The sequence below is a fragment of the Miniopterus natalensis genome, chromosome 8, assembly GCF_054644295.1.
Source record: "Miniopterus natalensis isolate mMinNat1 chromosome 8, mMinNat1.hap1, whole genome shotgun sequence".
Lineage (NCBI taxonomy): Eukaryota > Metazoa > Chordata > Mammalia > Chiroptera > Miniopteridae > Miniopterus > Miniopterus natalensis.
The window spans coordinates 4,333,052-4,353,936 of NC_142088.1; the positions used below are offsets into that span (position 1 = coordinate 4,333,052).

Consider the following 20,885-nt stretch of genomic DNA (forward strand, 5'->3'; position numbering starts at 1 on the left):
GAAGGGATCAGGAGCGGGAGCTGAGGGGAGGGAGAGGCCGGTCCGGGTCTGGCCGCTGCTCCTGCTCGCCCGAGGTGTCCAGGCCGGGCTGCGGCTCAGTCCTCGACTCCCGGGCATCGTCTGCGAGGCTCCGCCGGGCCAGCGTGGGAGAGCCGCGGGCGGCGGCTGCCGCATCATGTCAGCCAAGGACGAGCGTGCCAGGGAGATCCTGAGGGGCTTCAAACTGTATCCGCCCGGGAGCGGGGCGGGGCCGGGAGGACTTGGGAGGCGGCCGCCGGCGGAGGAGACGGGCCAGGGAAGGGGGCCGCGCCAGGTGGGCACGGAGGAGAGGCGGCGGGGGAGAGGACGGGCACCCCGCGCCCTGACGGGACCGGGCGCTGGAGGCGGGGAGGGGGCGCCCTGAGGGCGGACGGGGACGTTGACGGGAGCCCGGAGGGGTGGAGGCGGAGGAGCCTGGAATTGGGCTGCGAGAGGCTCCCGACGTCGGAAACGGTGTCGGGGCGGCCGGCGTGGGTCGGAGCGGCGGCCGGCGCCCAGAGGCCGGGAGGGGGCTGCGGCCCGCGGGGAAGGGCCGAGGGGCGCGGCGGGCCGGCCCGGCAGCCTGCAGCCTCTTTGGCGGGAAGCCCCCCGGGGGAGCAGGGGAGAGTGGCTTGGAGCGAGGGACCTTGTGTGGGACAAATGCAGACGCTCGTGCTAAACTCTGCCCGCTTCCCCCGTCCCACGCCACCCCCCGTCTTGTTTCCACAACTTCTCTCCCTCACTTGTGGCTCCCCGGGGCCGGAGCCGAGGAAGGAGGGCAGAGAGGTCCCCGATCGCCCGCATCTTCACTCTGTCTTGGCCTTTTGGGGCATCGGACCGTGCTGCTTCTCCCTCAGCTCCTCAGCTCGCTTTCCAGAGGAATGAGAACCGTGAACTTGTGCGTGAGATGCCCTGAGGTGTTTGGGGTTTGCGCCGGGACTCCTGCGGAGGTGTCTGCTCCCCCGCGCCCGTGGAGCTGTCCAGCAATCGCTCGGTCACGGCGGGGCCGGGGTAGGACAGGCCGTGGAGGGGTATGGAAAGCATTGCCTCGGGCCTGCTGTGCAGCCTCCCCTCCTTCAGGCAGTGAGGAAGCTTTACGTTTTAATGGAGGGTTAATCTGGAACCATGTAATGCGGGTGAAAACCATGCCATCTCGTGCAGTCCAAGTTTACATTTTCCTGCTGACCTCAATCTCTTCTTACAGCCTGTGCATCCCGTGTGGAACATTCTTAAATTCCTCTCTCGGTGAAAACGGAGTCGCCCCTTTAGGGCTCCTCCCCTGGAGGTTCAGTCAAGCACTGTTCTCTGAGCCGTGTGTTTTCACAATGCCCATTTCCACCCTGCAAGTTTTAATGGCTTTGTCGCAATGGGAAACCAAGCTGGTGGTAAATTTTAGCACATCAATGCAAAAAAAAATTACAGGACGATTTGGACGTAGAAATGAAATATTCTCAGTAGAAGCTGACCTGCTATGCTTGTTTTTTTTAAAAAAAGGGAAGGCATCGCCTTTGCATACTGCCATTCGTGATAAACTTTCGGTACGTTTGTGAAGTTTAGTAGCAGCCTCTTTTATGGCTCCATGTACTTTTCCACGTTTCTCGTCCTGATGACACTTGTTAGTAGACTAGGACGGCTGAAGTGCTAGAAAAGCCATGACGTGGACTTTGTTTTGCCCTTAGTAATTTATATTGTTACTTAACATGTGGACTGGAGACAGTAAACCAGAGACCGTGGAAAACTGTGATGTTTCAGAAGCAATGTTTTGTCGTCTTGAAATTAACATATTGCTAAAAACAAGGAGGGGTCTTTTTGACGGCTTTTGAACATAGCAGAAAGGGAAAGTGTGAGCTTTTCACTTTCAGTCTTGGTTCTGGAACCTGTTGAGAAAGAGGTTAAGGGGTAAATATGGAAAACAGTGGAAAGCCTAACCTCCTGAGCCAGCCCACTAAAAGGGAAGGTGAATTAACCAAGTCAGTGGTGACATTAGTGGGTCAAGAAACAGACTTTCAGGGAAAGTTTGATCTGGGCGAATTAAATCACAAGGGGAGCAGCTGCATAAAAATGTTAGCGCCCGGCCGGGCGTGGCTCAGCTGTTGAGCATCGACCTAGGACCCAGGAGATCGGGGTTCGGTTCCCGGTCAGGGCACATGCCCGGGTTGCGGGCTAGGCAGCTGATCAATGACTCTCTCATCATTGATGTTTCTATCTCTCTCTCTCCCCCTCCTTTCCTCTCTCTGAAATCAATAAAGATATGTTTAAAAAAAAAAAAAAAAAAAAGCATGGGCTCAGTGGAATGCTTGCTCGCTCATCCTCTGGTAGCCTTTATTGGCATCTGAGAATTAAGACAGAAAAGGAGCCCTGACTTGTGTGGCTTAGTGGTTGGAGCGTCGGCCCTCACACCAAGGGGTCTTGGGTTTGATTCCCAGTCAAAGGTGCATACCTGGGTTTCGGGTTCAGTCCCCAGCCTTGGTTGGGACACTTGTGGGAGGCAACCAATGGATGTGAGAGAGACACATGGATATGTGTGTGTCTCTCTCCCCCTCCCTCCCTCCCTCCCATTCTCTCTCAAAAAATCAATGGAAAATGTATATCCTCAGGTGAGGATTAACAAAAAAAAGGAGAGAGAGAAAAGGAAAGCAGTTCTAGGATTTGATACTACCTTCAGGAAAAATAAAATTGTTTTATTAAGAAACTATCTGACTGTTGTCCACCTTTCATTGGGTAAATTGTTTTCTGACCTTTCTTTTAGAGTGTTCTATTTCTGTAAGAAGAGTTTTTACTACAAAAAAGAAAAAATTGCCATTATATTTTCCTACCACATTGATTATGTTGGTTTTTTAATTTTGGCCAGTTTAGACCAAAAACGATATCTTGTTCTAGTTTGTATTTCCCACAATCCCTAGATCCCTGGAAAGTTGATACTGGACTGTAGAGAGAGGTGATACGAGACTGTAGAGCTATGCTGCCTGCATTGGAATCCCAGCCCTGCACTCCAGGTTTTTGTGTGTCCCTGAGCAACTTCTTTAGCTACTGCCTCAATTTCCTCATCTGTAAATGGGGATAAAAATAGTACCGATCTCATAGGGTTATTGTGACCCTAGACAGAGCACTCAAACTATGAAACTCAGTATCCATAGCATTTCCTCAGAGAGTTGTTATGAGAATTAAATGAGACTGCATATAAAATGCTTAGTATAGTGCCTGGCACATAGTAAATAAGTGTTAAGTGCTGTTATTATTTGTTTTATTAACTATTATTAATAATAACAGATATTACTATAAAGCCACTTATTTTTCTGAGATATAACCAATGTCTATAATATTTCTGGTGTGTGTTTTTTTTAATATGTTTTTATTGATTTTAGAGAAGGGAGAGAGAGATAGAAACATTGATGAGAAACAACATTGATCGACTGCCTCTTTCACGCCCCCTACTGGGGATTGAGCCCACAACCTGGGCATGTGCCTTGACTGGGAATCGAACCGGCGACCTCTTGGTGCATGGGTTGACACTCAACCATTGAACCACACCAACCAGGCTATAATATTTCTGTTTTGCCTCTTTAAAGAACTGACTTAGTTAATAAGCATTGATATATACCTAGTGTTTATCTTGTTTTCTAGGATAATTTATGTCCAAATTATCATTCCAATTTATGTCCAAAAGAGAACTAGTTTGGCTCAGAAGGTCTCTGAAAACACCTTTCACTTGAGTTCTTACATTTCCTCTCTATAGTTCAGTCCTGGATTCCCCACATCCTCTTTGACTGTGATCTTTGACTTTATTTCCAGTCAAAAATAGTTGGCTTTATATCCTATTCACTTAGATTTCCTTATTAAGAATAGTAGACTTTTCTTGAATGTCAGTATTGCTTAATAGATGCCTTGACCAAGTGTTAAAAATAAGTTTGAGGTTTATGATTTCCTAAAATATAGTTCTTGTCTATCAACCCAAGTTCTGGGAAAGCAACCAAAACATACCACCCAAACAGCCACTGAACACTGTTGATCAAGATTGTCTAGTCATGGACTTCGTGTAGATTGTGATTGGTAGTTTATTTTCCAGTACACTCATGCATAGATTCTGAGAAGTTGTTACTGTTATCCTGAATGGATTAAATGAATACAATGTCCTATTGATCATATTATTTAGGATTTTTAAACAGGCATTCCTGCTGTCACAGTATTTGGGAGGAATTTGGAGTATAATTGGATACCTATAGTCTTCTTCAGATCTTCTAAATTTCTTTCCAGGATTGTAAATATGGTTTATAGTGAAACATTATAGTAACTTCTAGAGAGATGAACTAGAACATGATAAGACTCTCATGGGAAATTCTGGTTATGTCTTCTCTGTATTTGATAAAGGGCTAACAATGCTGTTGAGGTTTGGCAGCTCTAGATTCTTATGAGGCTTGACGTCACTTTTGACTCAGAGGCTGCCTTTGCTAGCACTCTGTATCCACAAATCCCCATAATAGAGAAGGACTTGACTTCAGAATATATAAACCTGTTCTTATTCCTGAGTTTTAGCATCATTAGAAGGTATTTTAATAGCCATCTTATCTGGTAATCTGACTGTTCCAACCATTGTTTGAATGCTTAAAACTCAAATTGTCAAGATTTTAAGAGCAGCATTCTTTCCATGCTTTTGACCTGCTGGTAATTTTGGAGCTGAGAGGAAAAGCATATATATTTTTTCTACAGTCCAGTATCCATAAAGATCTCAGTGGACTGGACTAAAGAAGCACACTGTTTATGGCAAAGAAGATGATCATCCCACTGTAAGAACACCCATGAGGAATTTGTTTAGTGTACAAGAAAGGGGGCACACAGCTAAATGGATCTACTCCAGAGGAGGGGGACTTGAAATGTGCCATACGTTCAATAATTGGAGAACTGAGTAGTTTTAACGAAGCTGAAGAGTTGGGCGAGGGACATGAGTATTCTCTTCAAGCTGGTGTGGCTCAGTTGGAGCATCCTCCCATACACCAAAAGATCGCAGGATCATTTCCTGGTAGTGGCACATACCCAGGTTGCAGATTTGGGGCCTGTGTGGGAGGCAGCCAACCAATGTCTCTCACACTGATGTTTCTCTCTCTCTCAAATCAATTTTTAAAAATACTGTAAAGTTTAAAAAACTATTCTAAAGAAGAATTAAATGTGTTCTGTGTGGCTCTCAGAGAAATACAAGACTCAAGGGTAGCAGTTACAGAGGACAGTTTATTTAGCCCAATTTCTTACAATTAAAGTTACCTGCAAAAAAAACCTACATTTTACAGAAATTTTAAGCAGCGGGTGGATGCCTGTCCATCAAGAGTATTACAGAGGGAAATTATGTACGCATCACGTAAGGTATTGGAGTGGATGATCCTCAGAGGACTCAAGTCCTTTTCCAGCACTACAGTTCTTTGATTTGGTGACAGCCTTTCTTCGTTAACAACAATTCTTTTCAGCAAGTATTTCTATTGAGATGTGTCCTACACCTAAAATAGGCAAAACAATTTTTGTGACTTGATGTCATTAAAGCAAGCTATTTCCTTTTTGTTTTTCAGACAACTCTTAGATACTGTTGATGAAGTATTTTGTTTAGTGCATTGTGGCTCCACTGATTCAGAGTCACAGAGAGCAGTTATTGCCTCTGAAGTTAGATGAAGTGTACAGAACTAAACATAAGTCGCTCTCGTATAAATAATACTACAAATATAGCCACAAAAAGAAAGGGGATGGCCTAACAATATCTTACATTCCTATAGTCTTTTTCAGTTTTTCAAAGCACTTTGATACGTTATCACAACAACTCTATACATTATTATCCTCACTTTATAGATAGAAAATTAAGGGTTGCTGAGATTATCACTAAGATAAAGGCAGAACCGTAATTTAAACCTTGGTTTGTCTTTCCATAAATTACTATATTCTACAATATACCATAATGCCTCTTGGGAGAATTAATTTTTTTTTTTCTGTATTATTGACTTTGAGTTTAAAAATTTTCCTCAGTGTTTAAGTCATTTGAAAATTATTCTCTCCCATTGTGGTCTTATCCCCTATTTTCTTTGGTTTCCCTCAACTCTTAGATACAAAGGGCAAGATTTAACCTGGAATAAGGAAGAATTTTCTAACAGAGTTACCTGGGGGGAAAAAAGACATTTTCCAGAAAGTATTTAAACAGCATGTGCTAGTCAGCTAGAGCTGCTGAAACAAAATACCATACACTGTGTGGCCTAAACAACAGACGTTTATTTCTCAGTAGGTCTGGAGGCTGGACCTATTGGAGGGCCCAAGATCAAAGTGCTAGTTGATTTGGTTCCTGGTAGGGGCTCAGATCCTGGCTTGCAGGCAGCCACCTTCTCCCTGTGTCTTCACTTGGTGGAGAACAAGCGGGTGGGCAAATCGCAGGAGAGCTACAACTGCACCACGTGTGGCCCCACTATCTGGTGACAGTCCTGTCTGGAAAGGATGGTTCACGGACAGGTCACTGCTTAATGAAAGATTTTTTAAAAGGGACTAAATCTGAGACTCTAGCCTGATGACTTTCACGGAATAAGAGGTGAGAAATTTAACTGTAGGCCTTTGCTTTCGAGCCACACCTTCTGCGCCAAGAGCAAAGGCAGAGAGAGCTCTGGCTGTTAGTGCTGCCTCTTACCGCGGTTCATTCACACATTTGTTAGCAGGGTCTGTAAGTGACAGGTAATCTGCTGAACACAAGAGATACGAAATGATAAACCTGTTTTCATAGTCAAAGAACTTGCATAAGGGAAGAAAAAGAGAAATTAACAATCAGAATACAGTGCGATAAGTGCCTAGCATAAGTACTGTGTCAGCTGAGAGAGGACTACTGCCGGAGGCGTCGTGAAAGACCAGAATTGTCATTTGGATGGGAAGCTGAGTAGGTGTTGAGCAGCTTAATTTTTCAGATACTGGAGAGGAGCAGGAAGGGAAGGGAAGGCATGAAAAATGAGGAAAGAGGGTTTCAGACAGGAGTCGGGATCCAGAATGAAGATTAAACACTAGCCCTTGGGATTTGCTGGAAGTTTTATTCATTCAAATAATATCTGAGATTCTACGGAGAGTCCCATGATACCTTATAGGTCATTGGTGATCTTTTTGAGAATAGTAGATATTTGAGGGAATACACTGTAATCTGCCAAGATTAGAAAATGGATAATAGATGAAGAAATAAAGTCACCAAGAGTAGATGACTCTTTCAAGAAGTCTGGTGATTTAGGAAAGCAGAGATTAGGGGAGTAGCTTGAGTAGGTGGAGAGTTTTTAATAAAGAATAGAAATCACTTTTTTAAGCTGTTGGGCTTCGTGCAAGGTGCTTAACATCTATTGAAGAAGGACACTGCTTGCTCCGGAGGCCTTACAGAGCTGTTATGAAATACGTGAAATAATATATGCCAGCTCGCTTTAAAAACCATAGTTCTGCAAATGCGTTATGTTTACTATTACACTGTTAACAATTATTTCTTTATCTTTGCTTTAAAGTTCAGAGTTGCTTTCTATTTTGCAAATTTGTAAAATAGATGTCATGTTTTAGGGTGTTGATAAAGCCAGAGTCTTAGTGATTTTTTTTTTATTTTTTATTCCAGCTTAAATGTCTGAAGCTTTTTTTCACCATTCTGGGAAGTAGCTGTGGCTGTTGGAGTGCTAGCAAAGGAAGGCCCCTACATGACACATATGTCCCATTTGAAAGCCAAAATCGTCTTTGGCTATGCTTTTCTTTAAGAGGGTTATAACTTGAGGAAGTTGATTTCCTTCTCAATACTGTAGCATTTTTAAAAACTAGGTAAAATTCTGCCAGGCTGGAGTGGCTCAGTTGGTTGAGTGTCATCCAGTGCACCTAAGGGTTGCCTGTTCAATTCCCTGTCAGGGCACATACTTGGGCTTCAGGTTTGATCTCCAGTTGGGGCACGTACAGAAAGCAATCAATTGATATCTATCTCTTCCTCTCTCTCTCTCTCCCCTTTCCTCTCTCTAAGCATGTCCTTGGGTGAGAATTAAGAAAATAATCATAATAACTATAGCTAGGTAAAATTCAGGGATCTCTGACTGTGGATTTTGATAGAATTCAAGGGAATATCCCTGTGCCTCCAAATAACATATAAGAAACAGTGGCTGATCCTTTTGGGAACATGCCCTTGGGAAAAGGCCTTGTATTATCTCTTCTTCAATCAGGAGATTGTGGAAAGCAAATAAAAATGCAAAGGGGGCCTCTAAGAATCTCTTTGGATAGATCTGTTCTAGCTTGTTTCTGACCAGCTTCAGGTACGTAACGGCACAGGTCAGTAGAATAATAAACCTGCTAGAGAAAGAAAGTTTTGTTTCATTGTTTGGCTTTGCTAGTGAGAAGACTGTGTTATGTTTCAAATAGTGATCTTTTTCTCATTACTAAATTACTTACCTCCACTGTTTCCCAGGCCAGTTTGAATTTTGATTGTATGCTTTCCAAGCACAGTACCTTTGCCAGGGCCAGAGTATTATTTCACAAGGATCTCACCACTGATTACAGTGCTGCATATTATGTTTCAAGGATACTGAAACCTTGTTTCTCAGGGAAACCATTTATATTTTCTCACCTTGTCCCCCATAAATAAGAAAAATACCACAAGGAAAATCACCAGGAAGTTTTCAGTGAAGACAGATGTTTAAATGTCCATGAATTAGAATTGGTGCTTAAGAATGCACTAAAAGACAGGATGCTCTGTATAACTAATGCTTGTGCAGAGAAAGCCTAGAAGAAGGGCTTTGACAGAAGCAATATTTAAAAATTCATGAAGGTAAGAGTAAAAGGAAATGAGTTCAGAAAGTGAGCAAGGAGAAGAGAGTATGAGAGGGGAGAGATCATAAAGGTAGAGTGTTAAAAGAGAACAAAAAGAAAAAGGCCACACATACACACACAACCTAGGTGAGCAAAGAAAAGAAAGGCATTGCTGTGATGAAAATGCTCGAGTTACTTCCAAGTAGAACCTCCCACTCTTTACTGGTACTCAGAGCTGCTTCCACCACAGAGGAATGAGAAGGGAGGGGTTTTTCTTTATGCCCATGACCTTGGATTGAAGTGTCGCCTCATGCTGCGCTGGTCTGCTGTGGTGGACACTAGCACACACCGTTATGTGCTTAGTCAGCCACTCTGCCTGAAAATTCCACTTACTTTGAAGTTCCTCAGACAGGTGATGAACCACATGCCCATACATAAGTTACAGGTACTCTGCCCAGTCATGAATTCGCCTTAATGCAGAATGAGCTTTTATATTCTGTCTTTCCTGCAGTTCAGCCTGCTGACTCAGGGGTTCTCCGTAAGGAGAATGGGATTTTTCAGTTGGTTGGTGGCTTTGGTTTTTGTGTTTTCCTGAGCCCCAGCCCTGAGTTGCCCTTTCCACAGCCCGCTGAGCCCTGAATGGGGAGCTCTCCCGCTTTGGCTTCTAGGCACTCTTCAGTGGGCCTTGCCTTCCAGTTGCTCAGCCCGAAAGAGAATTCTAATCAGCCCCTCTGACTTGCCCTCTGGTACTCAGTGTGGTTCAACACGTGTTTGAGTGCCGATTATGTGTTGAGCCCTGAGGAGGGATAAATAATACAGTGCCAATGGAATCTGACTTGCAAACTTATATGCGCAGTACATTCTGATAAGCACCGCGATGCAGGTGTAAACGAGTGTGCGGGTGCACTGAGGCAGGATCAGATAGCTTTGCCTCGGAGTGTATCAGGGACCACGATCGGAGAGGGGGCTGACATAGCACTGGGTCGTTAAGGAGGGTCCTGGAGGGTGGGGTGCTTGTTCTAAGCCGAGTGGAGCAGTGTGTGCTAAGCCCTGAAGCACAAGGATGGAGTGTGTCCAGGAAGCGCACAGTTAGGCACGGCTGGAGGATAGGGCGTGTCTAGGGGCTGGGGTAAGAGGTGACTCTGGAGAACAGACTGAACAGCAGAGACTAGACTGTCTTCCTCACACCAGTAAACCTTTATTTACCCTCTTGACTTCTTTACCCCAGGCTTATAGTAATTTATGATACTGCTGCCCTCGGCTGCTTGTTGATTTCCTGTTCTGTGTCAAATTGTCCATTCTACTTGACACTACCTTCCTGTCTCACCCTTCTCTATTAACTTATAACCCTTTTTAAAAAATTAACATTCTGCAAACCTATTAACAAAGCCTAAACTTTACATATTCCTCAGAAATGTGTATGTCTGAGGGTGGAAGGGCTTTTATAAGACACTCGCAGAGGGTGCAGCTGCAGCTGGGTGACAGCGCAGGTTTTGTCCCTCTGCCCTCTAGAACAGGGCTGTTTATATTACCACTGGTAAAGGACCAGGTGTTAACTTCTAATCCTTCACAGGCTGGTATTTTTAGGAATTAAGTGAAAATGAATTATTAGGAAAATGGCATACAAAATAAAAGTCAAAAAAGTTTATTATTAAAATCAACAAACAAAGCACTCTGCTAAATTGCTATTAAAAGTTTTAAACACTTTATCTTGTCACAGACTGGTAACAAATGGATTCAAAACCTAGCACCAGTGTGTGGACCACACTTTGAGCAGCGCAGTTGTAGAATCCCCGATACAACTTGTGCCTGATACACAGTAGAACTACAGTGCATGTTTGGGGAATAAATATGTGAATGAGGCGGTTAGCATGATTATAGAAGTAGGAAGGAAAAAATGACAGTAGCAGCTTTCTTTGGAGAGTTGCAGGGAAATGATTGAGAAAGTAAAGAATTCTGTAATAATGTTACCCTCCACGTAAAACAGCCTTTTTCTCATCACTCTCTCTGAAGGTCGATCCTTTGTCTCACCTATGCGAATTTCTGAGACATGTTCATTTTGATCTTGCCAAATATGTAACATTTATTCTAAATATCTGCAGAAAATGTCAACCCACTTATCTGACCTAGCTCTCACAAGCAAATCTGCTGTCGGCTAGGACTGATTTCAAATACTAACCCCTGCTCTTCTAATCATGTTAGAATATGGACCATACTGCCAAGTGCTTTTCCTGCCTGAGTTTTTTCTCATTTCCTTCTTGTCTTCTCAGAAGAGTAGCTGAATAGGGTAAGAAGTCTTTTTATCAAAAACTTTGTGACAAACAAGCCTTCTATGTCAATTAAGGTAATTTCATATAGCTTACAACACTGCAAATTTTCAGTTCTTAAAAGCAAATTGAATCTCCTTCAAATAAGAGGGATTGATGGCATCATTCAGGGGATAGAAAAGTAGGAGGTCTATTTTTTAATATTCAAACACACAGCCGCATTCAAAGGAGCTCATCATTTTGAAATATGTGAACTTAATATTTGAATGCAACTTATAAGAGGGAGGTTTTGTTATTATAAATAGAATTCTGTGCCCATTGTAGATCAGTACGGCATCAGTAACTCAACACATCATCCTCATTCTCTACCAGCCATATCCCAAGAAGACACTGTTAGGAAGGGCAAAAGAACCACTTTCATGGTATCTTTAGGGGGGTCTGCCTGCCTTTCTCACCCTCTCATCAGTTCCCTCAGCTCTGCTAGCTCTGGAGGCCTGCCCTCTCACAAAGATACTCAGGACTCTGAAGCTGCCTAAAGCAACTTTCTTTCCAGGAGTATGGAGTGTGGACAGCTCTTCTAGCTCTGCCTGAATGCCACCTATGTTACTGGCTGTGAGTTCCTGAGAGAGGCATTCAACTTCTGAGAGCACCACTGTTTTATGTGGCTGTCAGTATTAAATGACATAGGACTGAAAAATAGAAAAGAGGATTCTCAGTACAATGCTTGGTATATGTATTGAATTTAGGTACTCAAATATGAGGGTTTTTTTACAATGCCTCCTCTTTCTTTGAAGACTAACTTTAAGCAATGACTGTATCCAGGTGCCACATAAAGCTGGAATTATTGCCCATCATTTCCCTGGCCTTAGACTGTCCGCAATCATCAAATTAAACAAGACTGTTAGGAAGCTAGCTCTGAGAAATGCAAGAATTAGGACTTTATCTTTCTGCATTGGTAATGAACCTAGATTAAGAATTATCGGACTTTATTGCCATTGTTAGGCTAATACAATCAGTGGGGTTTCTCTTAGCCTTTGGAGGTTTTATAGAAACTCAGAAGAGAGACCAGAACCTGAGTCTTGGACTAATATCTGTTCTAGTCCTGACTGGACTGATTGTCTGGCAACATCCCTTACCATTTGAATGTGGAAGAGACCAGCTCCTCAACCAGTACTAGATCTGTTACCTGAACATTGTTGTGGCTTTACTGATCTTACACAATTTGATGTGGTTCAGTAACTTCTGGAAAGCTTGCCTGAGCTAGAAAGTAGTGCCTCTAGTCATGCAGCATGTCCTCTTTGTAAACATGTCTTTCACCCATCAAGGATATGTAATAGATCAAGAATCAGGAACCCCAAAAGTGAGTAAGTTCTGACCTGCAGAATACACTAACATAATCTGAGTTGGCATTTCTCAACACCAAAAGGCATCCTGTATCCTGCAGCATTTGGAAGTGACTTTCTAGCTTCGTGTTCTGGAAGGACCACTTGGCCTATACCATGAGTTTAGGGATCATGATTTATTCATCTTCTATCCCTGAGTCTTGAGTATAGTCTCTCCCTGGTACAGACTGGGCAGACAGGGTAGCTGATCATGTCGTATGAATGTTAGGAGAATGGATGTTGAAATCAGGCAGTCAAAAACCAACTTAGCGACTTACTGTCTTTGTGACGTTTGAGCAAGTTACTTGCCATCCCCACACTACAGATTCCTCATCCATGTAAGGGCTATAATAATAGTGCCTATTTCATAGATCTGTGAGGATTAATTGAGATCTGGATAAAGCCCTTAGCCAATATCTGGCACTCAGTATGTGTTATCCATCTTCATTACACAATAAATAAGTGCTGACTCTAAAGATCAGTGGTACTGTTACTACTGTGCGTGTTACTGCCCGAGAGTCTTACACCCGAGAGATGTGTAACATGAATCATCTAACAATAGAATTCTTTCCATCTCTTGGTAAAGTCTTCCCCTTTAGTTTCTTCTGTTCATTAAGACAGAAATTTACTTAGATGTGGCCTATTTGATAAGCAGTGTCTGGTAAAGTGTACCAGCAGATTCATATAATGGCTCCAGATAATTTCATATAAAAGTTTTCCCATTTTATTGTTTTTAGAAATTACTTTGGAGGACTTATGATCTGGTGGGGACTTATGAATATTTTTAAATATTTACTTTGTCAGTCTAAAAATATGCTAAACATTTTCAATTTCCATGGGAAACCCCTCAGGGAGGAAAATATTTCCCTTTTGTTGTTGTTGTTGTATCTCTAGTGAAATTTAGAAATTTGAAGAAGTGTGTTGCTGTGAAGCTGCAGAGAGCCCATCTTGGAACTTCTTGCTTTCTCTGCACACAAAGAGAAGTGTTTGGGAAGAGAGACCATTGTTTGTTGTTGGATCCTAGTGCACTGCCAGGGAGACTTATACTCCTGGGGTTGCTTCTTATGTCCCCAGGAGGGAGTTGATGGGAGGTGGTTATTAATCTGTACCAGTTTCAGTTTATTAGCTGTACTAGTTCCCAAACATGTTTTTGGCAGAGAAATGAATTCTGCAAGTCCCCTTATAGTGTTTATCTATCCCTTTCCAGCACTGTAGCCAAGGATTTTTTTTTTCCACAACAATTTTTTAGACATTTGATCTTTCCCCCTCACGGCCCACCTCTCTTCTCCCCATGCTTGCCTTCCCTCCTTTGTGCACACAAAATATTTAAGCTCCAATGACTGTTTCCCTTGACAAATGTGCTGTTATTTAAAACTTTTACTTTTATAAGGTCTTACTTCCTAGAAACATCTTTTAACTCCCAGTGTCAGTTCTTTGTTTATCCACTGTAGGCCACCCCTCCCTGTCTGGTGGTATAGCATATGGGCTTCACTGTCCATAACTTTTTCTTTCTGTTCTTTAAAAGGGTTTCTTTCCCAAAACCCTAAAGCTACTCAAAGTCTGGTCTCTGGACCAGTCGCTGGTTAGAAATCTGAGAATCTCAGGTCCCACCCCAGAACTAGTGAATCGGAATCTATATTTTGACAAGATCCAAATGTGATTTGTATGCACATGAAAGTCTAAGAAAGCACCGCTGTAAATCATGTTTTGCTCAAAGGGAGGGAAACTGTCAAATAGTGGTTCTCAACCCTGGCTCTTCAGTGTAATCACCTGGGGAACCCAGATGCCTGGGTTCCATCTCCAGAGATTCTGATTTAATTGTTCTGGGGGGTGGTCCAGGCATTGGGAGTTTTAAACATTCCCCAAATGATTCTAGTATGCAGCCAAGGTTGAGAACCACCCTTACGCATGAATTTATAATTTGCCCTAGTGTCTTAGGATATCATTATGTATAAATCAAGGCAAGACTAATGACTAAACAAAAACTATATTTTTTACGGTTACATTTATTGGGAGGATGTATATATGTATAGAAAAACATTGGCAATATAGACCCCAAAATATTAAATGGTGATCTCTGAGTTATAGGATTACAGCTATTTTTCCCCCCTCTATTTTCCAAATTTCTATGAATTGTTTTGGCTAAAAATCCTCACGTGTATACTTTTTAGTAAATGTAATCACATTCCATGTGTTTTGTGAACTGCTTTTTAATTGTTTTTAATGTTTGCCCTTTTTTCACATGTCAATATATTACAAATATTTTCTCATACTATTAGATATCATGGACACAGGCTATTATATTGCTTAAAGTGAATCCTGACCCAGGATGACTGGATTTTTACCTTAAGAAGGTTGTTTGCATACTGACTGGGGCTTTGAGATACTAACTCTTGGAAACTTTTAGTGTTTGGAATCTTTTCTTGTCCACAGAAGGGGACATGTTTAGATGGAGATGTCGAAACTGCAGTGAGGTCAGATCAGACCTCCCCAGAGGTTTTCCCAACTATTGTCAGTTGAGTATCAGCATTTGTTTGAGCTCTTAAACCCAACACATAGAACTTGACTTGACCATCCCAGAAGACACTGCACCACAGGGCATTCTTAATGATGTTTGGATTGCAACCTATGCGTCCTGTTGGATGTAATTCTATTTCTAAACTTCCCCTTCAAATCCTTTTTGGTTTAGTTGGAATTGTGTTTCAAGACAGCTAGCATCTCTTACAGTTTCTTCTGCAGTAATACGTACATGCCGACCTGGAAAGCTGGAAAACCCTTAGAGAGCCTCAGCGATACGTGGTTGGCCTCGCTATGTTGTAATCAAAGAAAGCTAAGCACATCTTCTTTCCCAACTAGTCCTACAGCTTAAAAAAATTATAACCTGCCCTTAACCTAGTACAGTTGCATTATGTGGGAACAGAATAATGTTGCTGAGAGTCTCTACAATCAGAAGAAAGGAGGTCCATTCTGCAGCTGGGGAACCTTCTTAAAAACGTTTAGTAGCTTTCTCTGCAGAAGAGGTTCTGTTTCTCACCTTCTCACCTCATTTAACCTTATCTCTACCAGAATCGGTACATAAAAGTTTCGGAAATATGCAGTTTTTAGTTTCAGAGAAATAGGCTTAATGTTTCACTCACAGAATTATAGTTCTGACTAACAGAGCTTCTAAACTTAGCATTCTGAGGAGAAAGCTTCCAAGGCCCTTCACGACCTAAAGATTCCAGGAGCTGAACGTGCTGACTAGGGGTGCGTGTTCCCTTTGAGGAGTTTGCTCTGAGTCTGTGCCTTAACCTGAGCCGGCAGTGCTATCGGCCTTGGCCGTCTGGCCTGGAGATGCAAATCAGGAAGAGCCCCGACGCCTGGGCACGGCGGGTACCGAAAGGCGATATGGGCTCGCAAGTGTATGTGCAGCTTTGGAGGCATGTTTTAGACACTGATACTTATCTTATCTCACAAGACCAGATCACAAGCAAGCCAAAGATGGTACTTTGTACAAGCCTTCATTACAGATAGTCCTCCTCATATTGCACTGTAATTATTCTTTTACCTGGTGGTTTTTCCTACCTGGAGAACTCCAAGAAGCGTGCCCAGGGAGCATGTCTTATTAATCATAGTATATCCTAGCCCTGAGCCTAACACTCCTAAATGTTCAGTAAATGCTGGACCAGTGAAATGTCCAATTCAGTGTTGTTACAGTCCAAAACTCTTTGGTCATATTCAAATCTGGGTTAACTTGATTTTTTTCTTTTCTTTTTTTTTTAACCAATTAAAAGTCGATCACTACTTAACACCAGTGTTTAACAACTGTAAAGTAGATGACTATTCTGCACTTTCTAGGGGGGACATAATTATGAAACCTATTTAACATTACATCAAAATTTGGGGATTAGATTTTTAGAGCACATTCATTTATGTTCACAATGATACTATGTTTTGGATGACAGTCAAAACATCACAATACCTTAACTCTTAAATACTATATGAAAACACAAATTAAGGAAAGAATATTTCTCTAGTCACTGATATAATAATAAATTAAATGGATGAGACATGTGTTTGATTTTTGTATGTCTCATATTGCCCTAAAGCATTATTTTGACTTCTTAACTATTAGTCAAAAACGACTTGTGATAGTCAGTTTGGAGTTTGTTCATTCTAAGTAATAGGTTTTTTATTTTTTAAAAGTGAAATATATTATTGAGATTAGTGTAGAATATTTGTTATACTGTATATTCAACTATGTTTCAATATATACCAAGTTACTATTTAAAATTAGTTTCAGAAAATATATATAAGAGAAAATTCACCAAGAAAAAATTATAGTAAAATAAAGGAATATTCTATACAAAAGCATGATTTCTTTAAAAACTTCGAAGGTGGCTTAGTAGAGCATCACCTGGGTTCTAACCTGTCTCTACCTCTCACTAGTTATGAGGCTTTCAATAAGTCTGTTAATGTCTGTTAAAATGGCGAATGATGCCTGCTTCAAGAGGGTCAGCTGAGATAATATGTGTAAAAGTGACTTCTAAACTTCAAGATGCTATGCAAATGAGTGATGGATTTCATTGATAGCCTTAGTAGGTTTGATAGCCTAATTCTGTATTATTAAAGCAATGGTTTAGAAAATATTAGAGTGGAAGGTGTATTTGGGCATGAGGAATAACTACTATTAAGCTTTTCATATATCTAGAGTCCATATGCAGACCAGACTTTTTTTGCCACTTATAAAATAAAACTGCAAAAAAAGGTGGAGCAGATTGTGTTAGACTCTCCCTAGTGGTTTTTTGTTTTTGTTTTGTTTTCAGTTTTTTTGAGGTATAATTGACATGTGTTTTTGTTTTTTTGTTTTTCAGAATAGATCCAGACCAAGAACATATTTTGTCTTTGTGCTAGATTTTTCACATACTTAGTAAGTGTCTCTCTGATTCTTTATTAGATTTTTGCCTTTTGAAATATTTTACGACCCTTTTGTTAATTTTGAAGACCTTTTCTTAAATATCTCACTAAATTCTCTATTAAATATATCTATATATATAACAGCTTTATTGAGATGTAATCCACCATACCATACAATTCACCCATTTAAAATGTTTATTTCCTAAGTAGATGAAGCTGTTGTTTTTTGCCCTTTAATTAAGCCTCTAACTTTCCTGGACATGAGAAGTTTGCTTCTTGTTGTTGTTTTATGGCTGTTGTTTTATTTTGTTTGGCTGTTTTGGAGGAGATTTTTAAACTTTATCAGCCAAAACACTTTGAGAGTTAGCAAGATAAAATTTACAGGTTTAGCTCAGAGGCCATGGCTTTTCAGACTGAAAACTATAAACCCATAAAGAGGCCTAAGGTGTGATGATTCCACTGGAAATCAGTTTGTAAACATAATTGCAATATCAGTTAATAGAACAGCCTGTTTTTGTGCTCAATTTTACCTCCCCAAAAATATGTTAGTTGTATGTAGCTGTACTCTCACATAATAGGTCAGAGTAAAGAAGAATTAGTTGTGGGGTCTGTCCTTCCCCATGACTTTCAGGGTTTTGTCTTTCTGACTCTTAAGACTCACTCTTAAATGTTACCTTTGGGAAAAGTTGGCCTCTTTTGTGCTCAGGAGGCTTGGCTCTTTCTTTTAAGAGCCTCTCTCTCCCCCCCCCCCCTCAGAAAACTAAAGGGATGTAAAGAATGCTTTTTGCTGATGGTAGCCTGGCTTTGTTTTTGATGCCTGATGGCATGATTTCTCACTCTGGAAGTGATCTTCTCTCTCTCATAACAAAGCATGGGGCTTCTAGTGCTTTCTTTCTGAAAGTCAAAGGGCCGTGGCAGTCCCTGGAGGAAAGCACAGACTCTGGCTGTTTGGAGAGCCTTGCTGAAGCCAGATCTAGTGACAGTGATCAGTTCTCCCTGAGGGAGCTCTCCAGGTAAGGGAAGAAAGCCAGAACTGGCTTTCATTAGGGCTGCTCAGTGAGCATTCATAGAAATCCTAGGCAATTTTCAATCTTAAAACTCAATCAGGAAATCGCCTGCATCTTCACCCCACTGTTAACTAGCTGTTTAATATTAGGTGAAGTTTTTAATATCTCCAAAACTTAATTTCCCCACCCAGAAAGTGGCATAATAGAGGTAACGATGCCTAACTCATGGGGTTTTGTGTGTGTAAAGCACCTTATACAGGGCTTTGGCACACCGAGTGTTAATGAGATGAAGTATATAAAGTATGAGGAAAGAAGCCCTAAATAGAAAAAGTTTAAATGTACGAGATAAAATAGCAGTGCACACGAGAAAGACTTTATACTCGGAGAAAAGTGTGATTTTGACAATAATAGTCTAACCTAGTGAGTACTTACTGTGTTCCAGGCACTGTATAGTGTTACATACATTAACTCTCATGGAATCCTCACAAAAATCATATAAGTATTTATTACATTTTGGAGTTGCAAACTAAGCCTTAAACTAAGCCCAAGGTCATGAAACTATTAAATGTCAGAGCCACAGTTACAACCAGGGCTTTGAGACTCCAGGCCTGTGCTTTAACCACATGGTACACCAGTTACCGGTAGGAGGAGAGGGGCTGAAACTGAATAGGAAAGAATGCTAGAATATGGAGAAGTAAAAGGGAAGGGTGTTTCAGGTGGGAATTGGGCTTAGGAAAAGCATAAAACAAGGTTTCGAGGCACAGTGTCACTTATGGGGCCAGGTCAGTGATTGAACCACTTTGTCTGGAGTGGGTGGTTTTTTGAGGTGAACCGGAGACACCTCATAGTTAAGAGTGGCAGACAATGGTATGTGTCTGCACTTGATCTTGTGACAGTAGAAAGAGCTGAGAGGTTTTTGAGCAGGGAGGTGACATGATCCAACTGATGTTTTAGAAACAATAGTCTGGCAGTAGTGTGCAGGTTGGATTAGGATAAAAAACACATGGAAATGCATTGCAGTGGAAGAAATAGCAGGGCTTAGGGACTGACCGGAAAGGAAGGGGGGGAGGGAGTCGGTTCATGAAGGTCAATGCCCAAAGAGACAAAGCCCTCAAGCAATTTTGGCACCAAAATAATTTTGTCAAAGTTGGAAACCTTGAGAATAGGCTATAAATGCCTCTCATTTCTGTAAATTTCCTGTACCTCCCAAAGTGCAGGCTCCTCCAAGCACCAGTCCTTTCTGGTGGAGACGACTCCTCCACTCGCTTTACACTCCACCCAGTTCTCCCAGCACCACCCTGTGAAAGCCCCTTTTCATTCTAAGCAAAATCCTCTCCCTCCTGGAGCTCTTCACTGCACCTCCCTCCCATCTGCCTGGGCACTGAAACCCGATCTGCCCCCAAGGAGGCCATTCCCCGGGAACCCTGGGGAGGGCAGCTCTTTCTTCCTCACCTGCTCTAGGGGCCAGGCTCAGGGGGCCAGTTTAACAGGTGAAAATTTGCATTTCCCCTAGGTCTTGGGTAGTGTTCTTTTGAGCTAGTTTATCTTTTTCGTATGTAAGTGCTCCTTATATAGTAAAGACCTTGTCCTTTGGCTTGTTGCATTATAAATATTTTTCTAGTTTTTCATTTGGCTTAACTTTATGATGACTATGAAGTACAGAAGGTATCCTATGTTTTTACTTTCTGAAATACTTTTAAAATTAAATTTAATTCAGGTAATACACAAATACATTCTTCTTATAAAAACTTAAAACCATTTGAATAAACTAGTCTCTTTTTATCTCTGTTCCCAACCCTAGTGTCCTCCCTCTTGTGTTGAAACCACTCAATTCTAAACCTTTTATGTGGAATTATATATGCTTTAGTCTTTTTTTTAAATTATTCTCTTTTTTTTATTGATGAGAGAGGAAGGGAGAGGGAGAGAGATGGAAACATCCATGATGAGAGTCATTGATCGGCTGCCTCCTGCACGCCCCCGACTCGGGATCGAGCCCGCTACCCGGGCATGTGCCCTGAACGGGAATCAAACCACGATCTCCTGGATCCTAGGTTGACGCTCAACCACTGAGCCACGCCAGCCAGGCAATGCTTTAGTTTTTTATGATTTTTTCCTTTTGCTTTTCTGCTTAGAGAGGCCTTCCTCATCCTTAGGTCTTATAAATGTTCACCTATATTTTCTTTATATTCTAATTCTTGAGGCCAATTGGAGTGTATTACAGTAAGCAATGTGAGATCATTAACCATTTGTCTTCACTGATTTGGAATTTAGCATACATGAAAGTCTTAATATATGCTGGGGTCACAGCTAGGTTTGCTAGTATGTCAATCTGCCGGTTTTTGTGCCAGTGCCACACTATTGTGGCCTGAGCTACACTTAGTGCACTTCCCACCTCTGCCGCCGCCTGTTCTACGCTTCTTTTCAGTTTCATCCTTGAGGTTCTTGAAGGACCTCCTAGTTAGCACCCTCTTCACCAGGTTTGCTACCAACACTTTCCCTCTCCTCTCTAAAATAAAATCTATTTTCTCTCTAAATTCCTTGGTTTTTGT

The 20,885-nt window shown here is 41.8% G+C and overlaps 1 protein-coding gene across 1 annotated transcript in view; it reads left to right on the top strand.

Annotated features, from left to right (window-relative positions):
* The first annotated feature begins 62 nt into the window (after positions 1-62).
* The window catches only part of PDE6D (phosphodiesterase 6D), a 36,030-nt gene continuing 15,207 nt past the window's right edge, over positions 63-20,885 (top strand). Inside the window, exon 1 of the mRNA XM_016204670.2 lies at positions 63-225. Coding sequence (XP_016060156.1) covers positions 176-225 — 50 coding nt within the window. The 5' untranslated portion in view covers positions 63-175. The remainder of the gene's footprint in view (positions 226-20,885) is intronic.